The 17,934-nt window shown below is 46.3% G+C and overlaps 6 protein-coding genes across 6 annotated transcripts, besides 3 other annotated features; 4 read left to right on the forward strand and 2 right to left on the reverse strand.

Moving 5' to 3' along the window:
- The first annotated feature begins 499 nt into the window (after positions 1 to 499).
- Positions 500 to 2,608, forward strand: TSTA_026740 (Rab geranylgeranyl transferase escort protein, putative). Its single transcript, XM_002479757.1, has 4 exons — positions 500 to 720; positions 775 to 893; positions 947 to 1,963; positions 2,151 to 2,608. Exons 1-4 carry the CDS (start codon positions 647 to 649, stop codon positions 2,507 to 2,509), a joined length of 1,569 nt encoding a protein of 522 aa, XP_002479802.1. The 5' UTR covers positions 500 to 646; the 3' UTR covers positions 2,510 to 2,608.
- An 829-nt stretch (positions 2,609 to 3,437) lies between these two features.
- Positions 3,438 to 3,479: a microsatellite.
- A 1,153-nt stretch (positions 3,480 to 4,632) lies between these two features.
- TSTA_026750 (uncharacterized protein) lies at positions 4,633 to 6,650 on the forward strand (the record flags this gene model as incomplete). Its single annotated transcript, XM_002479758.1, has 2 exons — positions 4,633 to 4,688; positions 4,713 to 6,650. The coding sequence occupies 2 exons, from the start codon at positions 4,633 to 4,635 to the stop codon at positions 6,250 to 6,252; spliced, it is 1,596 nt and encodes a 531-aa protein (XP_002479803.1). The 3' UTR covers positions 6,253 to 6,650.
- Positions 6,181 to 6,219: a microsatellite.
- Positions 6,651 to 7,414: 764 nt separating the features above from the next.
- On the forward strand, positions 7,415 to 10,364 carry TSTA_026760 (C6 transcription factor, putative; the record flags this gene model as incomplete). Its single annotated transcript, XM_002479759.1, has 5 exons — positions 7,415 to 8,592; positions 8,663 to 8,826; positions 8,886 to 9,187; positions 9,244 to 9,467; positions 9,534 to 10,364. Exons 1-5 carry the CDS (start codon positions 7,591 to 7,593, stop codon positions 10,362 to 10,364), a joined length of 2,523 nt encoding a protein of 840 aa, XP_002479804.1. The 5' UTR covers positions 7,415 to 7,590.
- Positions 7,848 to 7,868: a microsatellite.
- A 50-nt stretch (positions 10,365 to 10,414) lies between the features above and the next one.
- Positions 10,415 to 12,451, reverse strand: TSTA_026770 (uncharacterized protein). The gene is made up of 5 exons (XM_002479760.1): positions 11,986 to 12,451; positions 11,270 to 11,905; positions 10,976 to 11,211; positions 10,760 to 10,925; positions 10,415 to 10,708 (listed from the first exon to the last, which is right to left on the reverse strand). Exons 2-5 carry the CDS (start codon positions 11,436 to 11,438, stop codon positions 10,602 to 10,604), a joined length of 678 nt encoding a protein of 225 aa, XP_002479805.1. The 5' UTR covers positions 11,439 to 11,905; positions 11,986 to 12,451; the 3' UTR covers positions 10,415 to 10,601.
- Positions 12,452 to 13,537: 1,086 nt separating this feature from the next.
- TSTA_026780 (MADS box transcription factor Mcm1) lies at positions 13,538 to 15,461 on the forward strand. The gene is made up of 3 exons (XM_002479761.1): positions 13,538 to 13,957; positions 14,069 to 14,203; positions 14,260 to 15,461. The coding sequence occupies exons 1-3, from the start codon at positions 13,709 to 13,711 to the stop codon at positions 14,536 to 14,538; spliced, it is 663 nt and encodes a 220-aa protein (XP_002479806.1). The 5' UTR covers positions 13,538 to 13,708; the 3' UTR covers positions 14,539 to 15,461.
- A 183-nt stretch (positions 15,462 to 15,644) lies between these two features.
- TSTA_026790 (DUF803 domain protein) lies at positions 15,645 to 17,917 on the reverse strand. Its single transcript, XM_002479762.1, has 3 exons — positions 17,665 to 17,917; positions 17,376 to 17,606; positions 15,645 to 17,318 (listed from the first exon to the last, which is right to left on the reverse strand). Exons 1-3 carry the CDS (start codon positions 17,704 to 17,706, stop codon positions 15,741 to 15,743), a joined length of 1,851 nt encoding a protein of 616 aa, XP_002479807.1. The 5' UTR covers positions 17,707 to 17,917; the 3' UTR covers positions 15,645 to 15,740.
- Positions 17,918 to 17,934: the final 17 nt, after the last annotated feature.

Below are 17,934 nucleotides of genomic sequence, written 5' to 3' on the forward strand. Positions count from 1 at the left end.
AGCAGATACAGGGTGACAAATCTCATCTACCACTCTTATAGATATACCAATGAAGGTGTATCTGTATTCAGACATGCTGCTACAGAAGAATTCATTGCAGTGTATCTACGCAGAGCGCAAGAGTGGTGTAATGAAAAGAAAGAGAGAAGCGGCCGAGAAAAATCAGCTTAAATTTGAGTGTCGGGAAATATACATACTAACTTCGTTTGTACTAGTGGTATTTTCATACAAAATATAAGAGGATTGAATACATAATGATATATACTCTGCTTGTGCTTCGATTCTGCAAACTGCGTATTGAACGTAAGAAGAATACACTACAACTCTATATCTAGCTAACCATGTTATCATACTTTCTTGATAGATGTAATTAATAGACAATTGTCTCAAAATTACCTCGCGTATTGATTACAAGACCGAACGAAATCACGTGATCCACTAGCTTCGCGGATGATGAAAGCTCTTAGCTTGGACATTTCCTGCTTTTTCCTTACAAATCGTTCTGCCTCAGCATTTCGATACATATTCTCATTCAAGGATATAGACTGTTCTTTGAGCGCTAGAACAAATTGATGATGAGACCAAGATTTGTGATGACCCTCATACAAGACATTTTCTCTACACAGAATAGGTCACCGAGGTCAAAATGGAATCATTAACAGAGACCCCATGGGATGTGACAATATCCGGGACGGGGCTTGCGCAGTCACTTCTGGCATTGTGAGCTTGGAACTCCCGAGTTCGATTCGATTTTCACTAAAAAGTCGATCTTAGAGCTCTGTCCCGGTCAGGTAAGAAGGTTCTTCACGTGGATAAGAATATATACTATGGAGGACCTGAGGCTGCTTTCAGCGTCCAGGAGGCACAGGAATGGGTAGACTTGTTACAGAAAGGTTCGTCTTATAATTGAGATTACATGTCCCGGATGTTTGCTAACTTGTAGCAGAGCCTGGTCGAGAGCCATTTGAAGATGTCTCCATTTATGCGCCCTCGAATGCATCAGACGACGGGAAGAAGCTGTCCTTCTCTAGAGCTTACACACTATCACTGTCACCGCAGCTAGTCTATACTCGATCGAAGCTGCTGCCCACACTTGTGTCCTCCAGAGTTTATAGACAGCTCGAATTTCAAGCCGTCGGAAGTTGGTGGATCTACGGCAACTCGGGCGCCGCTGATGACGATGCATCCAGAAAACTTCGACGAGTACCGAGTAGCCGCGAAGATATCTTCGCTGATGACATGATCAGTATGAAGGCAAAGAGAATGTTGATCAGGTTTCTTCGGAATGTCAACCAGCCACAGCAGACTGAGACAGATGATGAACAATCCGCAACAGACGAGGGTAATTCGAGCCTTTCTCTTTCGAAATATCTGAATACAAAATTCAATGCTCCATCAGAACTGCACAACCCTATACATTCGCTGTCATTGTGTCAGCAGTCGCCCGAGCACACGCCTACGGACATCGCGCTGCCTCGTATCAAACGACATTTAGGCTCACTAGGTGTGTTTGGACCTGGCTTTGGGAGTTTAGTCGCAAAGTGGGGTGGTGGCGCAGAGATTGCTCAAGTGGGTTGCCGTGCGTTGGCTGTCGGTGGTGGTGTCTATGTGTTGGGTCGAGGCATTGACTCTGTCGACACTTCCAAAGATGACCAAGGCTTTTACCAGTTGACTCTATCGAGTGGAGAGCATATACGCAGCAAATATATTGCAGGATCTCTCTGGGATTTGCCACAAGATGCGGGCGGTCCTTCGATATCGACTGAAAAAGTCGCTCGCTCAATATCTATTGTTTCCTCGCCGTTGAAACGACTTTTCCCAATCACCGCAGAAGGAGGTCCTATACCTGCAGGAGCAGTAGTACTCGTTCCTGGCGAAGTACTTCCCGACGGTACTTCAAATCATGCTCCGGTATACTTGCTAGTCCACTCTAGTGAGACTGGAGAATGCCCAGATGGACAATGTAAGTTGAAGAACTTTTTCTTGCATCTATTGATTTCGCTCTTGTATGATGACCGTTTAAACTTATCTACATTGCCTGATGGACATTGATGAAAATTTATCTATCAACGACTGATGAGAGCTCTTCCGCGTTTCCTTTGATTGCATTTGTATCATTACCTTTACTAATGTTGCTGGGCTGTTTATAGGTGTTATCTACGGCAGCATCTCTGTATCCGGTCAAGAAGGCCAACATCTTTTGGAGATAGCAATCAACCGTCTACTCGACTCATTTATTGAGGAAACAGACAAGCCCGCGGTTTTGTGGTCCTTGCGCTTCACTCAAATCGGGACACTGGATAGCACCCAGGGTTCACCAGTTCTGTATAAGAGTACAAAGTCAGATCAAATATTGTACTTTGCGCCACCGAGCTTGGACCTCGCTTTTGACGATAGGGTGGTGGAAAGCGTAAGAGAATGCTGGAAAGCAATCCTAGACGAGGAAGCGCAGGACGACATGTTTATGAAATTTGAGGATAGAGAGACATATGATGACGATTACGTTTGACGGTTTCAATCAAGAAGAGCATGTAACTATGTTGCCTCTACTGTATACATAAGCACGTTGTCAACCTAAGGACACATAATTGACTTGCAGACAGACTACAAGACCTGTTACATTTACATAAAATTGTTTCAGACTTTCAATACATGTCTCACGGTAAATCCGTGCAGATGTCACCTAATGACGGCCCGCCGGGCCGTCATACGAGAGACGACATGCGATGATGCGGCAGTATCTAGAACATACAAACGTAATTTCGAAATCTTTTCACATATCCCATGGAGTCGTATCAGTGGTATGCTCGATCGCCGCATGCATTCTAAAGTCTTGAGGCTATTTTCCTTCGGCCTACCCGAGAATGGCACTGGAAATGGAAAAATAACAACGATCGTATCGATTGAAATATGCTCATATCCATAGGTACCGAGAAAGGCATCGTCATTGTCTCGACTCATCTTAAACCTGTCCATACGTTGAGAGTATCACAACGCTTAATTCGTGATCCGTCCGGGACTCCCGAGCGGGTGAGTACGCCAGGAACGGAATGGGGGCCTTATTTCTGCACTGCATGCGGTGTGACCAGAGTCAAAAGAAACCATGATCCATGGATGTACAACGGACAATAGCAAGAGCAAGCCGGAAACTCACAGTCTTAAAGATAGCTGTTGTCGAACTGTCAGCTTATCAGGAAGAAGGCTAAGATGATCGTGCTGCTAGAACGGGAATAGAATTAGCCTAATTGACGGCCTGACGTTACGATACGGATTAAATACAAGTACGTATTGTCGGTAATTGTCATCGACTCCGATGTCCATCACTATCGAAAAGACCCACGAACCGCACATCTCATTGGGCTAGAAGTGGCACACTGACCGCAAATCCACGATACCCTCGCCGTGATGGATCGCGCTAAGTGTGAAGAGACTCAAGGTGTTGTTGTTGTTGTTGTTGTTGTTGTTGTTGTTGTTGTTGTAAGAGGGCAGGCGAACATAATAAACCAACTGCAACGTCAGGAGTTATTGCAGCGGCATAATTATCTCAGTAGGCTTCCTCTACATGACCTCGGGAGCCTTGATTACCTCGACCACCGCTATCGTGCTATCTTGAATTCAACGTGTTCATCTGGGCAATATCAATCTTGATACAGTAATTTTCAAGTTTATAATACGAAATCTAACTTCCTTAGGAGAAATGTCTAGCGCAAATGCAATTTTAACTACCGAGCTTGCAACAGAACGTCACAGCGGACCAGAGACCCGTCGCCATAATCCCCTTGGATGGCAAATATTAATATTCTACTGTTGCATTTGTTCGTAAGGATATTTGCATCGTTGATACAGAGGATCTTCGACCTGAAACAAACCAAACGACTGATACACATGGATCTTCCATCAAGGTACTAGGTACTTGTCCTGCCTATGAAGTCAGTAGGAATGCGCTCGTACTGAGGACTTCGGCCGATCAGTTGAGTTTGCCTAGAGCGGCGGGCCAGTAATTTACCGTACCGTAGTACTGTATGACTACGGAGTACATCAGCCCCTATTACGGTAGGCACGTATTTTAGATCTTCATGCTGTACGGAGTACTTTCTTCAACTTCCACATCAAGAGACGCTTGTCTTATCTCCCTGAGGTCCCTACAGACAGACTGTCAAGTAGGGTCTGTTCTGGTTTCTTTCCTGGGTTCTTTTTTTTTCTGCACGTTTTGTGGCTGCCGCTGGTTGATTTGTTGATTTGTTGATTGTCTTGCCTGTCCATTTTCTTCAAATCAAGTCTTTTGCCCGGCTCTTGTTGAGTATTCGACAACCGCAAAGACTCGTCAATTGTCCAGAACAACAACACTCACTTCTACGTTTCTTGATTTATCTTGCTTTTAATTGATTGTGTCTTACCTCTGCCCAGTCTTTGAGAGTTCTGGTGGTCCACTCTCTCTAACCAACTGCGGGAAGAGTCTCAGATTCCCCCTACCGCCCGCCCTAGAAGGCCAGCGAAAGGACAATAATAAAAAAACCAGCCAAGCATCACGCCCCCCTTCTTTTTTCCTTGACACACCCATTGTCCAGAACTGGTCCATCACGCTTCTTGATGACTTCGTCGAAGTCATCATTCTATGCTGGTCCGGTCAAGATGCCTTTCTTCAGGCCGAAGACGCTCTTTCCCTTAGTCGCCATCCTATCTATCGGGTTCTTCTTCTGGTGTGTTGACAGATACGATCGTGCCGCCCTATCGAAAATCAAACGTCCCATCGAACAGATTTCAAATACAGCAAACACGATAACGTCAAACAAGAATCCGCCCGCTCAGGTTCAGCTCCCTCCTGCTCACGGCACCTTTGGAAACTGCGAGTTCGATACCGCATCTGCGCCGCCCTTACCCTTCGATGAGTGGCTCACTCGCAAGAACTTCACTCGCGCCTTCATCCGCCCGAATCGGGTCAGCGCTTCCACACAATTCCGCTCGTTAGAAGACATTAACACCCCCGTATTACCTCCTTTCCGTGCGCTGGAACGCGGCCTGATCCTTTCAGACGAAAATGACGACAAAACTATCCCCTGTCCGACCGTCGCCAATGTCAATGTGGCTATAGACCATGATGTTGAAGAGACCTCGAAACTACTCTTTGGTCTTGCCACGACTGTCGACCGACTCGAGCGTTTATTGCCATCGCTGCTTTATTCTTTCGCTGACACCAAGGCCAGTCTTTTGGTCCTAGTACCTGAATCGGACGACGATCTCGCGGCCCAGGAGAGATATTTCCGTTCCCGCGGGCTGGACATCACTCTTGAGAGCTCACCATTGGAATTCACCGCTCGTTATTTCGGACTCGTTGAAGCATTCAGTCTTCACATCAAACAAAAGCGCCCCCACACTGAATGGGTCGGCTTTATCGACGACGATACCTTTTTCCCGTCGCTCCCCTCGGTTGCTCTTCAGCTCAAGCAAGCTGATTCGTCAAAGAAACACTACATTGGCTCGCTTTCGGAGGCAAGCTGGCAGGTAGATACTTGGGGCCACATGGCCTTTGGCGGCGGTGGTATCTTTGTCTCGAAACCGCTGTTAAATATCTTGATGGAAAACTACGACGAGTGCCAATCTTGGGGCGAACAACCAGGTGACCAAAAATTGGGCCAATGTATTGAGCGCTCCAGCAATACTCCTCTCACCCTGTGGCCGTCGTTACATCAGATGGATCTGACTGGAGCACCCGACGGTATCCTCGAGTCTGGTCTTCAAATCGACAGTCTACATCACTGGAGCACCTGGTACACCAAGGACGTTGTGAAGATGGGCGCCGTTGCCGCGGTAGCCGGTAAGCGATCGGTTTTGCGCCGCTGGGTTTTTGATCAGCAGGAGTTCATCGACCAGTCGACTGGAGAGTCGTATCGCATGTTCTGGGTCCTCACCAATGGACACTCAATTGTCAGATATACACTGATGCCTGGTACCCCGAATGACGCTATAAACTTTGACCATGTGGAGTTGACATGGAATGAGGACATGGCCGGTTATACGCAGCGCTTTGGCGCGATGCGGGAAAAGGATCAAGAAGGCGTAATCAAGGAGCGCTACCTGTTGACGGACGCGATTGTCATTGGTGACAATGTTCATCAGTTCTATACCAGAGAAGAAGAAAACAGCCACAATCTCATCGAAATAGTCTGGCTCGGTCCCAAGAGCAGCAGCAACAGCAACAGCAACAGCAATAGCAACGGCGCTAGTTCTGGTGGCTCACGAAACCCTCACTAAATATACGACCTTGAACATTTTTGCAAAACATACTATTCTTGCACATTATTTCGTTGAGCGAAGATTCGCTGCCCTCGTTGCTGGCCTACGCGTCTGATTTTCTTCCGATTCGTCCACCCATCTACCTACTTTTCAGTTTCGACCTACCCGAATATTTTGGCGGCGTATGAATAGATATCCTCAACACAACTCTTCACAGTCCTCATTTCATGGCGTTTACACTGGTTGGCTTACACTTTCCATCGATGGCGCGATTCTTAAGATTGGGCAATCGTGATGACCCTTTTCTTCTTTTCCCTTCCAGATTCGTTTTGAAAAGAGTCCGGAGGCATGTACTATTTTTCAGCTGGGGGTTTTGCCTACGTCTTTTCTCCGTCTCAAAACATATCTTTCGCATGTTCTACGACGTCAGTGACCACAAGGGTGGTTATGCAGACGTGTATATCGTGGGCGGACAGGTATTTTGAGTGGCGAGTCTTGCTGTATACTCCTTGAAGCGGTGGATTTTCGACTGATATTTTCTTACTCCTTCTTTTTCCTTTCTGTGTTTCTTTTCATCTTCTATCATGACCAGATCCTGAGATCATATGTATAAATAGTATCACTGAGACCAGTTATGAGCAAATCTGGATTCGGACTGGATTGTTTGGTATCTTTGTCTCGCTCGCAGGACACATGAGACATTGTTGTACTAGTGCACAGATGCAATGTATCGCTGATTGATGATTTGCAGATGCCTTTTGCATCCATATATTTTTCCCCTTTTGCGCCTTTCTGTTTGTTTTGTGCTGTTAGATGACATGTTTGATTCCCAATATAGATTAGAGAACTAGTATCAATCTTGATATCATAATGCATATAATTTTGAATTTCATCGTGAGTATATTAATTATTCTCCTTGATTCAAGACATTGCCTTTGAAACGAGGATCAAGCCAATCAGCCAATAGGATTCGGTACGCGTAATATTCCCACGTGATCAAACTCTATTTGGGTAGTAAGAACTGACTAACGGCTTACATAACCGACATCTCCTGCATTTGTCAGGACATGACTGAGAAAGGGCACAGGAATAACATCACATTTTGGAGATTTTTCCGAGAATTCACTAGCTACATCATTTCTGCACTGTTGGAACTGTTCAATCCATATATCCGTTCAAGCATGAGCTACTCCGCAAAAGCTTATCGACGCCGAGTACTCTTTGAATTGGAGAATTGATTGGTTCTAAGTACATGTTGTCTCAAGCGGTGGATAATCTGGTCAAAGGCTTGCTTCCGGGGTTGCCCACAAGAGATAGAAGGAGAAAATAGCAAAAAGGAATGAACTAGGAATCAACATGGACAAGCAAAGAAGAGATACCATGGACACCGAAATAGCTTCCTCAGAAGCAGCAGCAGGAGGTGCACCCCGATGGAGAATCTCCAAGGCTTGCCAACAATGTCGACGCAGGAAGATTCGCTGCGATGGAGGCGAACCATGTCAGCACTGCAAGCAGAAAAAGTTGGAATGTGAGTATCGTGGATTTGTGCGACAGCGCAAACGGAAGCATGAGTTGCTCAAGAATGAGGATGCTGGTGCTGGTGCAGGCGAATTTGATGATGATGATGATGATGAGGGGGCCGAAAGAGATGCCCAAGCCTCGGCGTCGGGTCGTGGGAAAGGATTTGCGGGTAGTCGCAAGGCTTCGAGGTCGATATCAGGCCCCGGTCATGGTACTGCTGATGGGGGCAGTGGTAGAAGAAACGATATGGTTGATTACAGTGTTGCGGCAACGCATGTTGCTTCACCTTCATGTGTGATTCAGCTATACTACGGCCCGCATTCTAATTTTTCGCTCATGCAGTTGATGTATCGCCAATTAGTCGATGGGCTTGCTAGCGAAAGCAACAACAATTCTTCATCTACATCACGAAGAGACGAGGTTGAAGAAGTTGGTCCTGGGTTGGATCTGTTTAGTTTCCGTCGCTTATTCTTTGGCGATCTTGCCGGTAATCAGGATACATCACTTTCCGGGGGGTTGGGATTAGGGTCCAACTCATTATTTTTCATGCATCCGTCAACGGCTTCAAAGTATTTGGAACGATTCCTATCGACTATTTACTACTTGACGCCTTGGAAACCCAAGGATCGCTATCGACAAATGCTCAAGGACTTGTATCAGAATAAAAATGACATGTCCTCGGATAGCCCGCAGACGACTTCGTTAATTCTGATGATGGCCATCGGTGCAGCGGAGGTCAAAGATTACGAGATGGGCGATATCTTATACAAAAAGGCCAAAGCGAATGCAGTAGCATTTGATGAGATAGTGAATGTGCAAACTATCCAAGTGCCTATAGTGATGATAAGTTTTTCTTCCCTTGTTTCTTCGCGCTCGATGCTAACATTTTGATTACGCTCATTATCAGTCCGAGAAAGCCAGGCCGAATTCCGCCTTTCTCTGCCTTGGAACGGCAATAAGAAAGGCTCTTGCAGCCGGACTACACAAGAATACACGATTTAAAGTCGAGCAGACGACTGAGGATGCCGAAGAGAAGAGGTTGACTTTTTGGAGCTTGTTTTTCTATGATATGTCAGTCGTGGCTATTCCTCTACTATATACTTTTTGTGGGTAAAGACTGATTGATCTAGTTGGATATGCTTTGGTCTCGGCCGTTCAATGACTATACCAGCCCATGAAATCACCATACCGAGCCCAAAGGAGAACCCCATGCTACTTGCTCTTGTTGAAATAGCGCGTATCATGGCCCGAGCAACACGAGATATGTACAATCAACGACATGATTCTTTGTTGCTCATGTGGAAAAGTGCTAGAGAGATCCGCAAGGAAGGTCAAGCTTTTGCTCGACGCGTACAGGGGGTCTTGAATTTTGGGATTGACGCATCACCCAAGACTGGGGAAGTTGGTGTCTGTCAGATTGTTCTTCAACTATGTAAGAGCCTCTCGTTCCCCATGTGAACTTCAGATGATCTGACTCTGAGATGTTAGTGTACCATAGTACGATGCTTCTCACATTTCGTCCTTTTCTCGTCTTCAGAGCAAGATGGCGGCGAGATGGGATTATGAAACAAGGCGAAACCTTATCGAGCGGTAGTGAGAAGGGTGGAAACATTCCTCCATGGCTCGACGAAGCGTGCGAGAGCTGCTTGGAAGCTGCACGATGCATGATCCGCAACCTGTCCGGAGCATGTCAAATAAATCAATATGTTCGGGTACGTATTCGCCTTCACTCGTCAGATGCGTCAATCAAAGCACGCTTCTAACGCTAAACCGAAAAGGAAATAACTTATCACGGCTTCATGCTCGAAACCTCCTGCTTCACCCTCGCCTTTGACATGATGCACTCAACACCTCAAGCCGCCGAAAAACATCTCCCCTGGGTCCGATCTGGCCTACGCTGTCTCTCTACCTTACTACCCATCGACAATTACCAGGGACAAATCCACATGACGATGAATGCAATTCAGCAAATGCTCATAGCCGTATTTCCCGAATTATCAACCGCGACGGGTCCCGATCTCTCCTCCCCCAGCGGTGTCTACGACAGATCGACGTGGGAACCGGATAAACTCAGCGGCAATTTGAGTGAACATAACTATCACCTATTGACTAGACATTCGATACCTAACAACACTAACACAACACAATTCGCGCCCAATAATGATCCGGCAGCGCAACAGGCACAATCACCTTATACCCATCAAAGGGTATACAACAGTACTCCTTCCTCGCCCACAGCACTCCGGGATAACAGCATCTACACCAATCCATCCACATTCTTCACCTCCCTCGGTCAAAACCTCATGGCGACACCGGGCAGTTCTGCAGATAGCAATAACGCCAACGCAAATAGCATCTCAGCAGATGATAATATCGGCATGGTTGATTTCACACAGGATGATATACCCATAGATTGGAAGGATTTTGATTTGTCGACTATGGATTTGGAGACGTTCATGTCTATTGATCCGGTGCATTCGTCGGCGGCGAATATTAATAATCAGCCTGTAGATTATTTTAACGGAGGGCCTACTGCGAGTCATGGTGTTCATGGGCATGGGCATGGTGGATGGCCTGGGAATGATTTTGGGTTTGGTCACGGGAGATGATATTCTGTATATTTAATGTTTTCATTTTATTTACATCTCGGGGCTGGAATAATAGACTTATAGTAATGCGTTATGATGATGTGGTGAACTGAAGAAAGCGTAGTTATTACAAGTAATAGCAAGAGCACGTAGCCCTTGGAAACGATCCGTGTTCATCGATCTCAAATATAACTCAAGTTTCCAGCACTGAGTAAGAAATCAATACAATATAACTATAAATGAAACAAGAGATTTTGACTAGATAGCTCCCACTCCAATCTTGGCATCAATCAATCGGTATCGTTCCTTTTCCTTGCGGTCTTTGGATACGACGGCCACGGAAATCAGGAGGATCATATCGAATGCTATGAACAAGTTAGCTTTATGCAAAAGACGGGATGATTGAAGACACATACCGACAATGCCAAAGATACCAGTGAATATAGCATCTAGAGTGCTGTTGACGAAGCTGGAGAAGGGTCCCACGCATCCCTGCTTTTCTGCTGCGATCAGAGGTGTGCTGCAGGTTGCGTCGGTGACGAAAGGCGGAGAAGTGCTATTGTAGTAGCCACAGCAGTCGAACTGATTATACAAGTTAGTCGCTTTCTTCAAGTCCATAAGAGAGGTCATACTCTTTGCTGCAACAAGCTCTGGACTTCAGGTGTCTGTTTACCCCACGAGGTATTCAACGTAGCGCGAGTTCTGAGAGTCTCAATCCAGATGATTAAACCAATGACGAGTGTGAAGAGTCCGGAGACTATGACCATCCATCCTTGAAGTTTGAGCCATATCCGACTGGTCCGCAAGATCATAGTAGGTAGAACTAGGACGAAGGTAGCAAAGACGAATATAGCATTGACCAAGGCCACTGTATAGGTAGATCATTAGTGCTCGAGTAGAACGATATTCATGATTCCACTGCATACCTTTCTCGGGCACCATTTCGAGTAACACAATTGCAGGTGCGCTGTCCAAGGTTGGGGTAGAATTTATTGTCTGGCTGAACAGTAAAGACCCCACCAACAGCATAATGCCGCCAGCCATGTAGAGAAAATTTGCGCCAGCATAGCTAAGGAGGACCGTGTCCACTTTCATGGTTGATTGTATATGATCGACTTGTACTGGACTTTGAACTTTGACGGCGTAAAATGAATGGTATTGCTGATGACCGATGCTAATGAGCGCTTTGAATTCTCAGAGAGTGTATATTAATAATAAATGAAAACGAGTCTTCCAGAGACTGTATATTATCGGCTTGCTTCTGATATGCAAGAGTTAGATGCCGATTGCAGGCAAACGAGAGGTACAGTTCCCTGCCGGAGGGTAACGATGTCGAAAGTCGCAAATTCAGTCAAGTATCAACAACTGAACAATCTCTGGGTTGGGCCCCCTGATTAATATTCGCGGTTGTTTTGCCGGGCCTGCTCTCCGTTGACGGTGGTGAAGCAGGAGCCACAACATGAGACGTCTCAGATAAGTATCCCTGAAGCACGACGCCACGGCCGCATAACCGACCACTCACGGACATGTTTGTCGGGAACAGAATCAATATGTTCTATAAGCTAAGACAAAGTATAAGTATCTCTCTGAGTAGCAATATATTTGATTCATTGAAGTCAAATATGACAACTGTTTCCCTTACCTGACTGAGATCCGATAAGCCGCCAGAGGGCAGTGTTTATTGCGGTCCAACGGGATGTTTGAGCTTGGTGTATTCTGATCTCGGCAGTTTCAAAAGACAGAGAGCGCATTACCTAGGCAGTCATTTCTGTGTCAAGATAAGTTAGATGCTAGATGCCGACGCGTATGAGAGGAACCCCGCATGAAAACATGTAAATCTTTGGTGTGGCGCATGGTGATGGTCACGATGAATGGTCTTCACGATCATAGTAAACAGTTATAAATCCCGATGCAGTCAGTTGAAGCATGGGGTCGTCGTTATTTGGAAGGTTGAAGTCTGAGGATGTCCAGACCAGCCCGGTTGATGGACATGACGGCGACGAATAAGGAAGGAGCGACTGATACACCACCATCATCAAGCAGGTTTAGCACCTTCCCATCATTTCAAAGGCTTTATCAATTACTTCTTACAAAAAAATAGTTAACTTACTGGTTACAAGTACATACCGGTCTTCTACAGCACAGTCTAGGATACTCAGAATCAATGACTCATTGAGATAGGGCCGGCGATCTAAGAGAATCCTGACTAAGACAACCTCGTACATGCTAAGCACTAGTTTAAGACCAAAATTAGGCTCAACCTATCGCGCGGAGGCTGTGCCCTGCGATGCCGAAAGCTTTCCATTTCCCCGTTGGCACTTCGGCTCCACGCTGTCACCTTGAGTGAAAGCAGAGTCCATCCATACCAATGCTATCAAAGATGATTATTATTCTGAGTACTGTACGGAGTAGTATCTACGGTACTCGTACGAGTCCAGAGCGGAGGATCAACACACCGAATGCCGGTACGTAAAATACAGTAAGAAGCCAAATATTACGCCCACCATTCCTGCTATGTCACTAGTTTGAACACGCTAGCTGCTTCCGGCGTCGGGTCAGGCGAATTAGTACAGCTTCCAGCCTTCCCAAGTGGGTCACTCCACTCTCTTATTTCGTACGACGGTACTCCGTATCTCATATCTCTTTCATCAATACACAGAGCATAGGGCACTAGAGGAGAAGAGAACACTCATAAACGATGCCAATCTGCTGCTATAAGTGGTATTGGATGGATACTGCTACGTGCCGAATTAACCGGCATATAAGGCTGATTGACCGCTCTGTATTATTTGTCCAATTTCAAGCCATGGGGCCGTAACTGGTATTTTACGCATATAGGTCACCGCCTGCCGTGTGCGGCATAAAAGACAGCAGTTTGGTGGTCTCGACCGCCCGAGTGCAGCTACCCTGTAATCAAATCAGCCAATGGTAGCAGCTGGGAAAAGCGCCACTTGCTGACAAATACGAGCGTGATTGGGCGCTGACAGCACAGATCATGTTCTATTGGCAGATACGATACACCTTCCCCAGCCGCGCACCCGTTACTTTCGCCTCTGGCTGTTACCAGGCCTGACCAGTTGCCCGTTTTTCCCTTTTGCCCACACCCGCACCTTCGCAACCCCCCAAAAAGGTCCTTCCTGCCTTCCCTTCGACACTTTACCCAAAAAACTCCCTCTCCCAAACGCGTTACTCGATTTGGCCGTCTATCCATCAACCCAAGCATCATTCCTCTTTGGGGAAACTTCATCTTCAATTCTTCAAACAACAAAGCTTCTTGCTTTCCGTTTAGTTCTTTTTATTCGTCCCAAAATCAAATAACTCAATTTTTCCCCAATCAGCTCGTGATCCCATCCTGAGTCGTCATCATGGCTGATCTTTCCGGCAACATTGTTACCGACGAGCATGCCTCGCCTTCTCAGGACGAGCTTCAACAGGCCGGCAATGGTGCCAATGTCGACCGCAAGCGCTCACGTATGAGTGCTGCTGGTGAAGAAGACGACGACGACGATGATAAGCCCGGTCGTGAGCGCCGCAAGATCGAAATCAAATTTATTCAAGACAAGTCGCGTCGTCACATCACCTTCTCCAAGCGGAAGGCCGGTATCATGAAGAAGGTACGTTCAGTCGCGTTCCCGCCGCGCCTCACCAGGTCACATCTCCGCTTCTTCTATCTCGCTCTTAAATTGCGCGGCAACACGTTCAAGATAACTGACAGTTATTTTTAGGCTTACGAATTGTCCGTTTTGACCGGCACTCAAGTACTCCTGCTTGTCGTCTCCGAGACTGGCCTTGTCTACACATTCACCACCCCCAAGCTACAACCCTTGGTGACCAAACCAGAGGGCAAGAACCTCATTCAGGTAAGCTCGGGCCCTGCCTAGAATCTTTCTCCGTACTTATTCGATTCTCTATATAGGCTTGTCTGAATGCGCCTGAGCCTTCCGCCGAAAATGGTGTCGAGACGACCGATGTTCCCGCCGAGTCTCCCGAAGATGTCTCTCACAACAACGTCAATGCACAACAAGCCAATATTCCCCGTCAGGCTGGTATACAACCTGGGTACATGACCCATGAACAGCAGCAGCAGATCGCCTACTACCAGGGTCTCCAGCAACAGCAAGCGCAAGCTGGTGGACAGTATCCAGGAATGCCTGTTGGCGGCAGAATGCCACCCCAACATCCTTCCACTGCTTAGACAATATTGTTTGTGACTCTTTCAACAGTTGATTTCTACCAGAGTGGCTGGTGTTTGTGGCCATGGTGTTTCCTTGTTTGTGGTGCTTCTTTCTTTTTATACTTGTCATTCGTGACTTTCGCCCTCTATGACCCTCTGCTGGTTTGATACCCTTTCACGAACACGTTACGCAGCTAACTCCACATGAACACACTGTGTATTTCATGGATGAATCCGGGCCCAACTCATACTCTTATTGAGTTTCAACGTCATGTCGTGTTATTTTTGGGACCAGGTCATGATCATTTCTTCTTTGTATACACAACCAACCATCTGTCTCATGGCACCAAAACATAAGAAAAACAGAAAAAACAAAACAAACATATCAAAATGGATAAACTGCATGTGCTGGCTATGTGGAAATCGACAAGAGGGTTCGACGAAAGAAACCCAAAATTTCTTACCTCTCATGATACTCAACTGGCGAAAGCTTAATGTTTAGGTGTGGACCAACTGTGGATGTTTGATTCATGTCTAATCATCGGTGAAGATGAGGTGTTCTCGGAGTGTGTGGTCTTAAACTGTGCTCGTTTATTTGCGTTCGGATTGACTGCGATGTTTCTCTTTTCCTTTTATTTTCTTTGCCACTGAACAGGTTCTGCTTTTACTTTTCTCACAGTTACTGCGCAAGCTCTCTGGTTTGTCTGTTCTAGTTTGTCTTGCTGTGGGATGTTTTTTTTTTCTTTCTGATGTATTTCTCACAGTGATGGATATTTCTCCGCGTTTCCTTTTCAACCTGAAACCAACTCGTTGACGAGTTGAAATGTCTGATTCTGGTTCTTTTTCTTTTTTTCTCAAAATGTTCCCTGTATCAGAAACTTCCATCTACCTACATGTGCAATTAGGCTTGTGAAGAAAGAGAAATCAAAGTTTGAAGAAATTCGATCCCAATCCGGTAAGAGTTACTCTAGAAGGAAAGTTTTCAAATGTTGCCTGTTTGGTCAAGTTGCCCAGGCTTTTAGCACAACCTTCCTAATCAAAGTTGATTTGTATGACTTATTTCATTTTTTACATTTCCAGTTGGACGTCATCTCCTCTTATCCCATAATTTACTTGATCTACTTTTATTCCGAACAAGACTAGGATACGTTAGTTATCTCCAAAGCAAGGTCATCATTGAGTAATTCTTCAATATCCTAGAGCAAGAAAAGTACCATCGTACTTCATACTCCTGAATGCGTCGAATCTCCTCGATTCCTTTCGAACCACGATATCCCCGCCCAGCGTTGTACTAATCCCAAGCCTCGCTTCCATCCGGCTCTTATTACACTCGAAGAATCTGGATTTTGCGTGTCAGTATCGTCAATGACAGAGTTAATGTTTCCGCCCTGCTCGGTGTGAAGGCTTGTTGTTGTCCCGTAATTTCGCGGGAATTCGTCGTCGTTATTACCAGTGTTTTGGTAGGGAGTCCGTGTGGATCCGAATCCAGGACTTTTACCCCAAGACACTGGGGATGAGGAGTGTCTCGAAGACCCTGCGTATCCTCGCTGTAATCGACGTGGACTCCATCGAGACAATACTGAGGGAGAATCGACTTGTTGCTGTTGCGCGTCCCGGGTTTTGGAGATACGGAAATACGGTTGTCTCTCATTATTCCCCAGTGACGGTCGTCTCTGCTCTCGAGTTTCAGAAGGGAGGAGTGAGAATGTCCGTCGATGTGGATATTGCATGATTCTTTTCCGTGTTGCTGGACTGGTCGGGAATTCGATCGATGGTCGTCGACGGCTGCCTCCTACATTCTCGGAGTCGTCGAGTTCTGCCCATATCTGGGCGGATTCATTATTGAGTGTATGAGCGTCAACGGTATGGGAACGGTATCGATATGTGGGTACCAAAGGTAGACTTGGTGCGCGTTGATGAGATGTATCGGTCGGTTTCACATGTTTCGACAGAAGAGGTTGCCGCTCACCAACCATTAACTCCTCGTCTTCAACCGGTTCGGCGTATTCTTCCACAATACCCATCCCCGTCCCCAGGGGTGTCTGGGCTGTGTTTGGTAGGGTGAGACTCGGGTGGCTCTCATTAGCCTCCAGTCGCCAGGAAAGACACAAAACACCCCCCAAAAGAACAACAGTGCCAAGAGCAATAAGACCAGCATGTAATCCCGTAAGCTGGGATGCCTGGCGAAAATAAATCAATCCATCCAAGATCGCGACAACGTTGTAGATGCAAAAGACAAAAGGGTAAAGAACGCTAGTACTACAAAGTTTCAAGCCAAGATGCATATAGTACAATTGTGTTAAGGCAAGAAGGACCAGTCCTATGAGGATCATCCAAGACTGCCACCGATTGAATTGATTCACATGATCGACTATCGTGCGGACAAGTAGCTCAACCGCTGACTTGGCCAGCAGCAGCGTGTGAGCCGACAGGATTCCACTGGAAAAGGCGAATGCCAACCCACGGTAGAATTTCCCATGGGTCGGAGATATCAGAGGGCGAGATAGGTGTATCGAGCGAAATATTCTCGAGTTCCCCGGAGTCGAAATGGTCTTGATAATGCGTGAACTGAAAAGAACGAGTAAGACCACCAACCCGGTCATGACCATCCATACAACAAATGGCCGTTGATCTAGTAACTCCAAGAGTTCGTCGAGACTATGCGCCGGTTCGCTGACAGCGCCAAACGTGGCTATTAAGACCGCACCGATGCATACGAGCACTGTACCAATGAAGGAATATTTCGTAAATGTCTCTCCCAGAATGAGCGTCGCAGATATTGTATTAAATACTAGGCCGGACTAGATAGACACTTGGTTAGAGAACGCAATATTCGATAAGCGAGGTTTCACACGTACAGCCTGTAACGTCGAAAGAACCGGCAGTGGTAGTGTTGTGAGTTGTATGGTGCTTCCAACGATATTCGCAACGACAAACATTAGCATGCCCAGTTGCCATCTTCTTCGTTTGTATGGAGGTCTCCTAAGTTCATACGGCGCCTTTTCGTCTTCTAGTAAATGGGATTTTCGTTGAAGGGTGAGTCCGATCGCTTGGAGACTGGTGGATATGACCCCGACGATGACGCCGATCTAGACGATTGTCAGAATCAAAGTCTTGATTGTATTGGAACATATAGGTAAAGCTCACAGCAATACTCCCCCCAGGCGACAAGTCACCTAGCAAACCCATCTGCGATGCGAAGCTCACGGCGCATAGGCATTCACTCACTTAGCGGAGTCGTTTAGGTCCCTGGCAGATGTTGGACATATCGCCTGTCGTCGACTAGATTATGCGAATGAAAGCATTAAAGTCGTTGTGTCGCTTATTCTTGGGGGAAATGTCGATATGTTGAGAACAGTTGAGGAGATAGAGATTGAGACGGTATATAAAGAGGTTAACCTAGATTAAGTGGTTGAT

The sequence above is a fragment of the Talaromyces stipitatus genome, genomic scaffold, assembly GCF_000003125.1.
Source record: "Talaromyces stipitatus ATCC 10500 scf_1105507295541 genomic scaffold, whole genome shotgun sequence".
Classification (NCBI taxonomy): domain Eukaryota; kingdom Fungi; phylum Ascomycota; class Eurotiomycetes; order Eurotiales; family Trichocomaceae; genus Talaromyces; species Talaromyces stipitatus.

Coding starts and splice junctions, on each gene's coding strand:
- TSTA_026740 (XM_002479757.1), top strand. CDS start 647: ATGGAATCATTAACAGAGACCCCATGGGATGTGACAATATCCGGGACG. Junction 721..774: donor GCGCAGTCACTTCTGGCATT/GTGAGCTTGGAA, acceptor AGTCGATCTTAG/AGCTCTGTCCCGGTCAGGTA. Junction 1,964..2,150: donor AGAATGCCCAGATGGACAAT/GTAAGTTGAAGA, acceptor GGCTGTTTATAG/GTGTTATCTACGGCAGCATC.
- TSTA_026770 (XM_002479760.1), bottom strand. CDS start 11,438: ATGAAAGTGGACACGGTCCTCCTTAGCTATGCTGGCGCAAATTTTCTC. Junction 10,926..10,975: donor AGAGCTTGTTGCAGCAAAGA/GTATGACCTCTC, acceptor TTGTATAATCAG/TTCGACTGCTGTGGCTACTA. Junction 10,709..10,759: donor TGGTATCTTTGGCATTGTCG/GTATGTGTCTTC, acceptor ACTTGTTCATAG/CATTCGATATGATCCTCCTG.
- TSTA_026780 (XM_002479761.1), top strand. CDS start 13,709: ATGGCTGATCTTTCCGGCAACATTGTTACCGACGAGCATGCCTCGCCT. Junction 13,958..14,068: donor AGGCCGGTATCATGAAGAAG/GTACGTTCAGTC, acceptor AGTTATTTTTAG/GCTTACGAATTGTCCGTTTT. Junction 14,204..14,259: donor AGGGCAAGAACCTCATTCAG/GTAAGCTCGGGC, acceptor TTCTCTATATAG/GCTTGTCTGAATGCGCCTGA.
- TSTA_026790 (XM_002479762.1), bottom strand. CDS start 17,706: ATGGGTTTGCTAGGTGACTTGTCGCCTGGGGGGAGTATTGCT. Junction 17,607..17,664: donor CGCCTGGGGGGAGTATTGCT/GTGAGCTTTACC, acceptor ACAATCGTCTAG/ATCGGCGTCATCGTCGGGGT. Junction 17,319..17,375: donor TTCTTTCGACGTTACAGGCT/GTACGTGTGAAA, acceptor GTGTCTATCTAG/TCCGGCCTAGTATTTAATAC.